Source organism: Anser anser (assembly GCF_964211835.1).
Source record: "Anser anser genome assembly, chromosome: 11".
NCBI classification, from domain to species: Eukaryota; Metazoa; Chordata; class Aves; order Anseriformes; family Anatidae; genus Anser; species Anser anser.
The window spans coordinates 21,702,033-21,713,339 of record NC_139732.1 but is presented as its reverse complement, the minus strand read 5'-3'; the positions used below and the strand labels follow the sequence as shown (position 1 = coordinate 21,713,339).

The following is an 11,307-nucleotide window of genomic DNA, read 5'->3' as shown; positions in this document are numbered from 1 at the left end:
GCATGGAAAATCATCTTCAGCAGTTTGCATTTGCTGTACTGACAGAATGCCACTTCCAAGCCACGAAAAACAAAACAAAACAGTTGACCTCAGATTTTGTTTATGTATTTGACCTCAAAATACCTCGTCTGAGGACAAAACCGATCTTTTGAAAGTTATTTTCAGAAATCTTTAAAAATCATTCTCTCTAAGGAGTACAAAAGCTTAGTCAAAACTTTTAATATGAACCACGGGGATAAGCAGAAGTAGTTCTGGTTTTGAAGGAACAGCAACATTCACTACAACGGGGAAGGCATCCACAGGGACAGCTGTAACTGACGGCGTGCAGCTCTTCTAATGAACCTCATGAAAAGGATTCAACAGCTTACAGACACGTCACCCTTGGCAACGTGACGCGCCACTCTTTTAATCAGCCAGCTTTCCACACAAGGTACTGAATATTACTCTATTTACATTCAAAAATATCATTTTTGTGTCTTCAGTACATAGTGGGAATGCCCGTAAGTTAGTCAGTAGGAATCCCCCTAACACAGGTGGAGGACAGCTTTGTTGATCTCTGGATTTGTCCAGTCGTTCCGGATGTCATCCAGGTGATTATCAAAATCTACAAGCGTTTCGTAGGACTTGCTGTCCAAGAGAGACGCAGCGATTCTCTGGGCTTCGTTCCAATCCTCACAGAAATCACTAGGATGGGAGAAGAACCGGGAATTAATAATAATCCCAAAGAAAACCCTCGCCATCTCCTCCATTCAGGACGATAAAGCACACTCTCTGCAACACAGTCGTGGCTAAGAGGCACATGGCTGCCTGGCTTCAGCAGCTGGCTGCTCTCTCCCTCCCCCTCCTTCACCCTCCATCCCTTTTTCTCCCTCCCTCTCGCTACAACGCAGCCCTCAAAGCACAAACCACTTCTCACCACCACCTAAACACAAACAAACTCCGCAGTCTACTCACACGTGGGGGTCCTTGCACCTCCACTTGTTCTCATGGAGCTCGTACACGTGAATGGCAGGTTCTACGCACTCCATCGTGAACTTGGTGTTATCAACCTGGCGTGCAGCAGAAAAAACACTGTTTTAAGTCTTCCCGAGTAAAGAGATGAAATTGAAAGCAAGTTTTCACAAACAGGACGCCTTATTCTAATTCATGCGCTGGTCTGCCTTCGCGTGAGCCAAATTCTCCAGGTTTAAGCCACCAGCCCTCTTTGTCGCTGTGGCAAGGATACAAAACTCAATCTGTTTCATGTAAGACAAGGATTTAAGTCACTGAAAGGGGTCCTAACCAGGGAATACACTAACTTTGCTCAAACCCCATGAGCAGAGAAGGTCTCCACTTCCTTTGAGATAACAGAGAGCTAGCCACAGCCACTTACTAAGAACTACAGGGGCTACAAGTCATTGCATCTCTTCCCCAAAGCACTTGTGGGGAAAGAGCAAAGTGGTTACTTCGCTGTTACAGGACACACAGAGCTGCACGTAAGTGGTTAGTCCAGCACCACAGACCTGATATTAACAACACAGAGAGAAAAAGGAAGCAGTTTACCATGATGAGCGCCGTGTCGTTAAAGCCCTCTGCAATTCTGGAGGCCACCTTTTCAGCAACCTGGTTTGGACTGCAGCGGAAGGTAAAGGTAATTGTGTTATTTGAACCGTGACACTCGCGGCAGCAGGAAACATGCTTAAGGAGACGCGAAAATTACACGGTACGCTTATAAACAGGAACAAGATATCGAGCCGATGCTCCACTTGATCGAAGTCAGATGGCCACGAAAACCCCAGCTCCCCTCTTCAGCGCAATGATCCGAAGCTCATCTGTGCTTAGGCAAGGTATTTTTGAGCAGCAAAGCGCTCGCTGCAGACTGCGTGCAGATTGTGTGACCTCCCACCTCCTTCCACCAGACCAAGAACCGCAGCCTCCTGCGCCCCGACGGGCATTTAAAAAAGAAACTTCACCTGAGCTGCCTTCCCAGCCTGCGTTTGAATTCACTCGCTGGCCAGCTTCTCTACGGAACTGGATAATCTTCTAAAGAAAAGCCTCTGCTGTTTCAAAGATGGCAATCTCTACGCGGTGCCAGAGTTATCTTCAAAAAATGAAGTCTGGCTTTAAAAGAAACAAGCCCACAACAGTCTTTCAAACCGCAAAGAGAACAAACTGACTCCTCTCCTTCAAAAACGGCTCCAGCAGCTCTGTATTTCCCTTGTAAGGAAAGGGCAACGTCCGCATCCCCGTCAGATACCCAAGCAACCCGAAGTGCTATTTAAAAAATATACTTGAGACTCCAAGATAGGCATCAGCAAAGTAACTGGAACGGAGCAGAATGCTTTAAACAAGTTGTTCATACTGATTTTAAATACTACATGATGCACTCTCATGAGTCTTGATACTGGATTTGTCTAATAGAGGGGGAAACATTTGATACACACATCTAGAACTAGGTTGTAGCTCCACACGAAGCCCCTTGCTGTTTATTTGGTGGTTTGAGTTAGCTAGTGGGGAGGTGGAGGAAAAGAAGGAAGAAAAAAAATAATAAAAAAAAAAGACCATTCCCAGAAAGAATAGTAAGTGAAGAGGATCTCTGCTTGACTGATAATCCTCTTCCATTTCAAGGCTGCCCCTTTACCGTGTCAGAAAATGATTCGAACCAACAACCACAACAAAAACCCGAGACAGTTCAGCAGTTCAGTAAGAATTAGGTCACTTCGAAAAGACTTTCCAAAAAGATACCGGGAGTCGTTCGAGTTTACGAGACATTAACAGCGCAAGCGGAGGCGCCTGCAGATGCCGGCTATTTCCCCGACAACTGCACTTCAACCGGCTGGCAGCCGCTCCAGCAGCGGCCTTTTGTAGCCCCCACCGAAGCAGAGGGATCCTGCAAAGACCGGGGCTCTTGCACCCGAGCGAAGGCCACGGCCGCTGGCGCCACGAGGCCAAGGCGCGAGCAGCTGACGGGTGTCAGAGGGAATCCGCGGGCCCCGTTTCTGCCCGTGACTGCTGCTGGCAGAGCACAAAGCACGGCGCAAAAGAGCAAACAGAAGGAAATACTGCACCAACGCACCTGGCGTCTTTCACGCGTTCGTTGGCCTGGTAATATCCGGCTATCACGTAGCTATTCTCTTTGCACCATGAGTCAATCTGGAAAAGGAACGGGAACAGTTAAGCCTGAGGAGGGAAAAAAAAAAACAGAAAAAGAACACAGAAATAAGGAAATCCCCCATCGGTCCTGCAAATAAAATGGCCATTTACGCACGACAATACGTATTTATTTAAAGAAGCAACTGGCAAAGACATCCACGTGTGCACACAGCTCGATTAACCCGGGCAGAGAAACCAAGCTGAACCTTTGGGGAGTGACGTAAAAAAAAATAATAAATAAATAACCAATTTCTTGCTCTTTTGCTCCATTTATCCCAGGTTAAATTCAAGCGACAGGACTGACAAAGGCGCTGCCCGGGAGGGGAGCCCAGGTCCTCCCCGTTCGTGGATATTTCGGTGGCGTTCATGTGGCAGAGGGGAACCTGAAGGTGTCCGGCGCGCAGAGCTGCGCTGCCGCTTCGGGGGCGGCCTGCTCGTTTCCTTCCTAGGGCAGCGCTTCGGGGTTAAAGCCGGAGCGTCGTTTACCTAATGAGCAAACGAAGCCCCGAGCGAAAGGTAAACACGTGGGGGCAGAAGAAAAAGGCCGTGGGCAGAAAAAGGTCGCGGCATTTACCAGTTTTTCAGCTCCCTCTGGCACAAAAAAGGTTTTTGCAACCGAAGTGTTCCGTGTTTCTCTCCGAGAGCTCACCTGCAGCAGCAATTATCCACCGAAGCACGGCGGGGGCGGGGAATTTTCCACGCTTTAAAGCCTTTCAGCCCAAACCCAGCGCCCTGCTAAAATCGCTCCCCAGCTTGGCCACGAGATCAGGGCTCGGCAAAGGAGCTGCTGGAGGAGCGCACGCGAGGGGGTTCCTTATAACCCGGCACCCCAAGCCGGAGCCCCCCCAAAAAAAGGGGGGAAGCAGCCGGATCTTTCCTGGGCTGTCCCTAGAGAGCGGGCATCAGAAAAACCTCAACGGCTGCATCAAAATGGATCCAGAAACGCATCCGCGGCATCCCGTAAGCGAAATCAATCTGGGTCTGAGGAATAATTACAGCACTAGGCTGCGGAAACGCAACAGCCACGTAAATAATCCCCCTTCCGCGAGGGATGACGCGGATTTACGTGGCAAAAAAAAAGGCTACGCAGCCCTGCTAAGGCTGCGGGCCAACTGCTGTTCAGTCACAAAGCCATTTGGAGGCTTTTCGGACCACGGTTTTAATTGGCAGCGGGTGGAAAGCCTGGCATTAAGGCCGAAAGCCCAGACACCGGACTACAACAATAACAACGAAGAAATAATGCTAATAATAAAGAAACGATCGTTTTAAAAATAATTCGCCGAGGGCGAATGGATGGGAGGCAGGTCGTGCCTCGCTTCCACGCGGCGCTTTGTCTCCCCGGAATAAAATCAAAGCGATTTGGGGAGGATAAAAAAAAAAAATAGAAGCGACTTGCTCGCCTCCAGAGCCCCGGAGCTCCGGGAACGGTCGCGCGTGAAGCTGGTTTTACGGATCGCTTGCTGCCGCAGAGCTGCTCGCGGCTTTCAGGAGGCGCCACGGGTCGGGCTGGAAGCAAACGCTGTGCTCCGCTGCGTCGTTTTCGGATGAAACAGACACTCTCGGTCCCGTTTGGTGCTCTGGAGTAATTCGGGTCAGAGATGAGGAGAGGCAAAGGGCCTCGGGCTCTTCTTGAACGCTTCGGAGCGTCCTAAGAGTCATCAAACGCGCCTGCAACCTCCAGCACGTTTCAGCCGGTCCTAATTAACGCGGGAAACGTCGCAGGGCTCCCCGTCTTTAACTTTTTACCCCCAAAACAACGAGCATGTGCGTAGCAGCGCCGTTTCTCTGGTCCCACCACGACTGCAGATGCGGTAACGCCTCGGACGTTGCGAGGAGCAGGATTTATTTCCCAACGACGCAACCGCACGGCGAGAGCTACCCCGGAGAACCTCACCGAAAGCCCCAGGTTTCTACTCGGAAACCTGGCTGTTCGTTCCCACAGGAAAAAAAAAAAATAATAAATGACCCCGGTTCAAAACGGCGAAGTCGAGCCCACACGAAAGCAAATATAACCAGTATCGCCGCACCTTCCCATCAAGTAAGGCCGGCAGAAAGTGACTCCCGGAGGGGTGCGTGGCCCCGGGCCCCCCCTTTCTTGAGCCGGGGGAAACGTTTAGGCCACGAGGCCCGCGGGAACCAAAGCCCCGGGACCTTTATGGGTGCCAGACGGGTGAGAATTTGCCGCCCTCGGCGACGGCGCAGCTGCCGGCGGGCAGCTCTGCAGCTCCAACTGCGTACGGGTCTCCCTGCGGCGGTGGCGACGATGCCCACAGCGAAGGCAGCTGAGGGGGGGGGGCATTTCCCCACGCCCGGACTTCTCCCCGGGGCCTCCCCACGGCGCAGAGCCCCGCTAAAAGCAAGGCCCCGGGGCCGCTCGCTCCCCACGGCCCCCGGTTTTAACGCAGGGGCACGCTCCCGAAGCGCCCCGCGGGGAGGAGCCGCAGCACGACACGGGGTGTCCCACTGCGCCCCCCGCAACCCCCTTACCCCCCCCAGCAGCCAAACCGGGGGCTGAGCCCCCCCTCCTGCGCTCCCCTACCCCCCCAGCAGCCCTCTTACGCCCCCAGCGACCCATCCAGGGGCGGAGAACCCCCACCTTACACCCTCCTACCCCCCCCAGCAGCCCCCCTACCCCCCCCAGCAGCCCCCCTTTCCCCCTCAGTGCTCCAGTTAAGGGCTTAGCCCCCCCCCAACACCCCCAGCACCCCAGCCAGGAGCTAAGGACCCTCCTCCTGCACCCCTCTACCCCCCCAGCAGCCCCCCTATCCCCCCCCAGCAGCCAAACCAGGGGCTGAGGACCCCTTCCTGCACCCCCTACCCCCCCAGCAGCCCCCCATCCTCCTCAGCAACTGAACCAGGGGCTGAGGCCCCCCTCCTACGCACCCCTACCCCCTCAGCAACCCCCTTACCCCCTCCAGCACCCAAACCAGGGGCTGAAAACCCTTTCCTACGCCCCCCTACCCCCTCAACAACCCCCCTATCCCCCCCAGCAGCCAAACCAGGGGCTGAGAACCCTTTCCTACGCCCCCCTACCCCCTCAGCAACCCCCCTATCCCTCCCAGCAGCCAAACCAGGAGCTGAGGACCCCCTCCTGCACCCCCCCCACCCCCTCAGCAGCCCAACCAAGGCCTGAAACCCCTCTTTAACCCCCCCCAAACCCCCCTTTACCCCCCCCGTACCAGGCTAAGGCCCCCCTCCTGCACCCCCCCACCCCCCCCAGCAACCCAACCAGGGCCTGAAACCCCCCTTTAACCCCCCTTCAACCCCCCCAAACCCCCCTTTACCCCCCCCGTACCAGGCTGAGGGCCACCTCCAGCATGGGCGCCAGCGCCAGGGTGCCGTGGAAGAGCGGCACGCAGTCGACGAAGAGCGCGGGGGCGGCGGCGGCCTGCTGCTCCCTGCCGGGCCGGGGGGCGGCGGGGGGCGGCCGCTCGGCCACCAGCAGCCCGTTGACGGCGCAGTGCGGGTACTTGGCGCCGTGCAGCACCATCTTGCAGTAGGCCTGCGTGCTCAGCCTCATCCTGACGGGCCCCCGCCGCCAAGCGCGCCCCGCCGCCAAGTCCGCCGAGGTGTCGTAAAAGGACGTAAAAAAAAAAACCCGCTGGGGGGGGGGGGGGGAAGGGGGACGGTTTGGATAGCGCCGTCTCGTTGGTCCTGCGGCCTTCCCGCCGTGCACCGCGCTTCCGGCCCGGCGGCTCCTTCCGGTGGCGGCCCGGCGTAGAGGACGGTCGGCAGGTCGGAGGGGCGGCGGCACCGGGAGGGGACCGAGGGGGCTTGGGGGGGGGCCCGGGGGGATACGGAGGGGATCGGGGGGACACGGAGGGGCCTTGGGGCGCCGCTCGGCACCGCCCCGAGTGGGTCCGCCCCGGTGGCCGCCGGGGGAGGAGGGGGGGGCTAGGCCTGGCCTGCGGCTGAGGTAGCGCCGGGGGTGTGACGTCGCGCCGGCGGTGTGACGTCACGCCGGCGTGACGTCACGCCCCGCGGTTGCGGCAAGGGCGAAGGTGGGTGCTGAGGGGCTCCGGGGTGGCTCGAAGGGCACGGGGAGTACCGGGACCCCCGGCGGGGGCCGGGGCTGAAACGCGGGGCCCCGGGGTAGGGGGGGAGGGGTCGGAGCCTAAACGCGGGGCCCTGGGCTGGGCGGGGAGGGGTTCGGAGCTCAAATACGGGGGCCTGGGGTAGGCTTGGAAGGGGTCAGAGCTCAAATAAGGGGTCCTGGATTAGGTTTGGAAGGGGTCAGAGCCCAAATACGGGGTCCTGGGCTGGATGTGGAAGGGGTCAGAACTTAAATGCAGGCCATCAATGAAAAGCAGAGTGGGAAGGGGCTCATCCAAGCGTCTCCTCGATAACCAGGAGCATCAGCGCTGCTCTGCAGCGTAAAAATGGGCTACCCCTGAATCGACTCCTCTATAGGCAAATGCGGGTGGGTTTTGTTTCTAATTCGTGCGCTTGGTGGCCTCAGCTGTTGGTGATTTGCCCGCTGTTGTTTCGTCCTGGCAGGATGTTGGCTTCAAGGGCATTCAGCCTCATCGGGAGAAGGGCCCTTTCCACCTCCATCTGTGTGAGGGCCCACGGGCACGGTAGGTGGCACTGCTCCGTTTTCAGTACAGACAATAACAGGAAGAATGTAAAACGCAGCCGTTAGAAATCCTAAAGCTGAGGGGAGCTTTGTGCCAGCTACAAGCTGGCTCCCGGCAGCAAGCGAAGCCGTACGGGGTGCTGTGATGTTTTCTGGAGTGCTCTCTTTGTGGCGTTTCCTGACGCACCCGCAGCTGGGGGGCGGGTGGGGAAGGATGTGGGATGGCCGGGGCTGGCGGGGCTGCTCCCTTGCCCTGGTGGAAGAGAGCTGCTGGAGCGGCGCCCGTGCCAGCAGGTGGCATCGCAGAGGTGCCGGTGGGGGAGCTTTGTCTTTTCCCTTCTGGGTTGCTTAACCGGCATCATCTTTGTTTTTTTTTGTGTTGTTTTTTTTTTTTTTGTATTTTAACTAGTAAGAGGCATTAATGTAGGAACTGAAAGCTTGATTCTGCGTCTCTTCTGTTCCCAAACGCAGCCGGTGTTGTCAAAGCAGAGGACTTCAGCCTTCCAGCGTACGTTGATCGTCGTGATGTTCCCCTGCCCGAAGCGGCCTTCGTAAAGCAGCTCTCCGCTCAGCAGAAGGCTCTGAAGGAGAAGGAAAAGGCCTCCTGGACCGCTCTGTCCGTCGATGAGAAAATTGAACGTAAGTCCTGAAATGACCTCGCGGCCAGCAGCACCCTGACCCAGCCTGCTGCACGGTCCTGGCCCGTGGCTTCCTGCACACACGGCCCTGGCGTGGCTCCAGGCTGCTCCGCTCGGCTCCTTCGTGGTCAGACTGCAGCCACGAAAGAGCTGCGTTAATTTTGTGCTAATTAACCTCGGGCGGAGGTGAGTGGTGCGTGTAGCTGGTGTTCTCACACCCCTTGGTAGCTGTTAGGTGCCCCAGGGCACGTAGTGTGATTCACATAAGGAGCTTAGTGGTATGTCAAGCTCAGCCACGTCTTCTTTTTCCTCCACAAAATCCTGATTGTTCCTTTATTGCCATCTTGTTACCAACAGGCTGAAAAAAAACCCAACCCTTGTTGATAACAGGGTGTAATCCCGTTAGTCAAACTGAATAAAATGAGCCCCGTGTGTTTTAACGGAGGACCTGGGAGCAGCGCAGCGCCGCGCCCACCTGCGTCCAAGACGGGAGGCGTAAAACCCTCAAATGTTCACAAACACTTCCTGAATCTAATGCTGCTCTGAACTCCAAAGTCTCGCAGCCTTGTAAGCGCAGGCATTCCTGCTCAAATTGTTGGAGGCAGGGAGCTGTGTGGTAACTGGTCGTACTGGGAATTGGAGGCAGGGAAGGAAATGTATTTCTTCTTCCTCTTGCCCTATCATGCAACCTTTGCACAGCCGCATAATCGTATATAAAGAGACCAACGCTGTCTTTGCTCATGAGAAATACAGAAATAACGTGAAACGCAGCTCATTTACTTTGGCACTTCATCTTTGCAGGAAGAGGCCAGCTAATTCTGACACTATTTTAACATCCCTGCGATTTCAGACCTCTTTAGGCCTGGGTTGCCTCCCTCTAGCAGGCGTTGTGTTGCCTGCAGGTTGCAGGAAGAGTAAAAAGAGATGATTTATTTTTTTTTCCTCAGTGTACCGCATCAAATTCAACGAGAGCTATGCAGAAATGAACAAAGGATCAAACGAATGGAAGACCGTCCTCGGTGGAGTGCTGTTCTTTCTTGGCTTGACTGGGGTCATCCTCATTTGGCAGAAAATTTACAGTAAGTGAAGGCCGAGTGGCGTTCTGTCCTGGCTCGAGAGCTCAACTGGCGTTTGGTGTAGAAAACTTGCCATAAATTGCTCAGAGTTTCAAAACGTTGCGTGGAACAGCTGTGCAGGTGAGCGCGTGGCAGCTGCTGCTTGTTAGCCTGTGAAAACTCAGCTCTGGGGTTGTGACTGAATGGGTACAGGTGGGTACAGGGTGAAAATGTTCAGAAAGTCGGCTCGTAGAGAGGTAAAGACAGTGGAGAGAGCTTTGGAGGAAAGGGAAGGGAAAGAGCAGCAACACATTAACAATCCCAGACCTTCCCTCTCTGTGGAACCCGCTGTTGCAAGAGCTTATTGCCTCTCTGGTAATAAACATTTGGGTTTCTGCCACGTTCGGCTTCCCTCCCAGCCGAAGATCCTGCCACGAGGGAGCCCTCCAGCAGCCGTGGGGCAGCGCTCGCGGTCGCATGGGGCTTTAGCTGTGCACGGTCAAATTTAGGAGGAGGCTCTTATCTCGGTTCTCTGGCTTGTACCAAGATGGGAATCTGCTGAGCCGAATGCTTCAAAAATTGAACTTAGGGAGCTTAGGTTTGAGTGGGTGATGGCATACACGTGGTCAGCGTTGATTGTTTTTTTGGGGGAAAAAGCGTCTCGTTAGCAAAACTTGTACCGCCATCGCCAACTCGCTCATCCCGCCTTTGTTCCTCTTGAATCGCAGTGTACGGCCCCATTCCGCACACCTTCTCCGACGAGTGGGTGTCGATGCAGACGAAGAGAATGTTGGACATGCGAATTAACCCCGTGGAGGGCCTTTCTTCCCAGTGGGATTTTGAGAAGAACGAGTGGAAGAAGTGAGGCAACTCAGCGGAACCTGCCCTGCTTGAATATGAAATGATTCCATCACCTGCGTGTGACCTCGTTGCTCATGTACTGGAACAACCTCTCCACCTAAATAGATGATAATAAACTTCTGGTTAACTTGAAAGTTTCCTTTTATTGGTCTGCAGGTGGGAATTTGTAGTGCGGCGTGAGGGGGAAGGGTTTCTCCAGGTAGTCCTGTCATGGCTGGTGTGTAGACAGCGTTAATTGGTTAAAGGGAATGAAACACTCGTGTTTCTTGGGGGCGATGAATGAGGTGAAAGTTAGTTTGACAAGTTTGTTGTATTTGAACCATTGAAAAGACTTCAGATTGTCAGAATTCAAGCAGCAAAATCTCACCCAGCTCCGCAGGGGGATGTTGTTGAGCGTTCAGCCCAGACACTGCTTTTCTGGGGCAGGAATAGGTTCCTGGGAGGAGCGCTGCCTGTTTCCCCACCTCTTTAAGGCCGTGTTTCTGGGATACAGCCAGGAGTCACGCTGCAGAGGCCTGAGCTACATGTAAGGCAAGCAGATCCCAGCTGAGTGTGCCATAACAGCTCCAAAAATAGCTTGTCAGAGCTCCACGAGGCAGCGGTGTGGATCAGAGTAGGGCCTGTGGTGGAGATACTCCGCTCCTCCTCCCTGTGAAGGGAACCTGGTTCTATATTCCGGTTTTTCTCCACCACTTTTCCTCCCCCAGCAGCAGGGGCGGGCTGCAGACCTCGCCGTTGCCCTGTGCAGGCTCCAGTGAGAGAGAGAAGAACCAGCTGCGGGTCGGCCAAGCGCGGGTTGAGGTGGTGCAGAGGTGGTGCTCAGAGGGGCCGGCTGAGGGCAGGGAGGCGAGCGCCACCCTTTGTGGGAGCATCGCGGGTCTCTTACTGAGTGCAGCGGTCTGAACGAGCCCTGCTTCGGAGCTCAGACATGGCTCGATGTTTTCAGGGCCTGAGCCACGAAGGCTGGCGCCTCTACTCGCTCTGCTCTGCCTGTGGCTGCCAAATTTCCCCCTCCCTTGGGCTACCCACCGGCACGTGTCCTGGC

General features: G+C 55.2%; 2 protein-coding genes across 2 annotated transcripts; one reads left to right on the top strand and one right to left on the bottom strand.

Annotated features, from left to right (window-relative positions):
- Positions 1–83: 83 nt before the first annotated feature.
- On the bottom strand, positions 84–6,705 carry EMC8 (ER membrane protein complex subunit 8). The gene is made up of 5 exons (XM_083851590.1): positions 6,428–6,705; positions 3,056–3,132; positions 1,543–1,612; positions 955–1,049; positions 84–684 (listed from the first exon to the last, which is right to left on the bottom strand). The coding sequence occupies exons 1-5, from the start codon at positions 6,650–6,652 to the stop codon at positions 525–527; spliced, it is 627 nt and encodes a 208-aa protein (XP_083707716.1). The 5' UTR covers positions 6,653–6,705; the 3' UTR covers positions 84–524.
- Positions 6,706–6,787: 82 nt separating this feature from the next.
- COX4I1 (cytochrome c oxidase subunit 4I1) lies at positions 6,788–10,396 on the top strand. The gene is made up of 5 exons (XM_083851591.1): positions 6,788–6,867; positions 7,630–7,709; positions 8,180–8,347; positions 9,294–9,425; positions 10,130–10,396. Exons 2-5 carry the CDS (start codon positions 7,631–7,633, stop codon positions 10,264–10,266), a joined length of 516 nt encoding a protein of 171 aa, XP_083707717.1. The 5' UTR covers positions 6,788–6,867; position 7,630; the 3' UTR covers positions 10,267–10,396.
- Positions 10,397–11,307: the final 911 nt, after the last annotated feature.

Coding starts and splice junctions, on each gene's coding strand:
- EMC8 (XM_083851590.1), bottom strand. CDS start 6,652: ATGAGGCTGAGCACGCAGGCCTACTGCAAGATGGTGCTGCACGGCGCC. Junction 1,050..1,542: donor ACGACACGGCGCTCATCATG/GTAAACTGCTTC, acceptor GCTGCACGCCAG/GTTGATAACACCAAGTTCAC. Junction 685..954: donor AGGTGCAAGGACCCCCACGT/GTGAGTAGACTG, acceptor CTCCCATCCTAG/TGATTTCTGTGAGGATTGGA.
- COX4I1 (XM_083851591.1), top strand. CDS start 7,631: ATGTTGGCTTCAAGGGCATTCAGCCTCATCGGGAGAAGGGCCCTTTCC. Junction 7,710..8,179: donor TGTGAGGGCCCACGGGCACG/GTAGGTGGCACT, acceptor TCCCAAACGCAG/CCGGTGTTGTCAAAGCAGAG. Junction 9,426..10,129: donor CATTTGGCAGAAAATTTACA/GTAAGTGAAGGC, acceptor CTTGAATCGCAG/TGTACGGCCCCATTCCGCAC.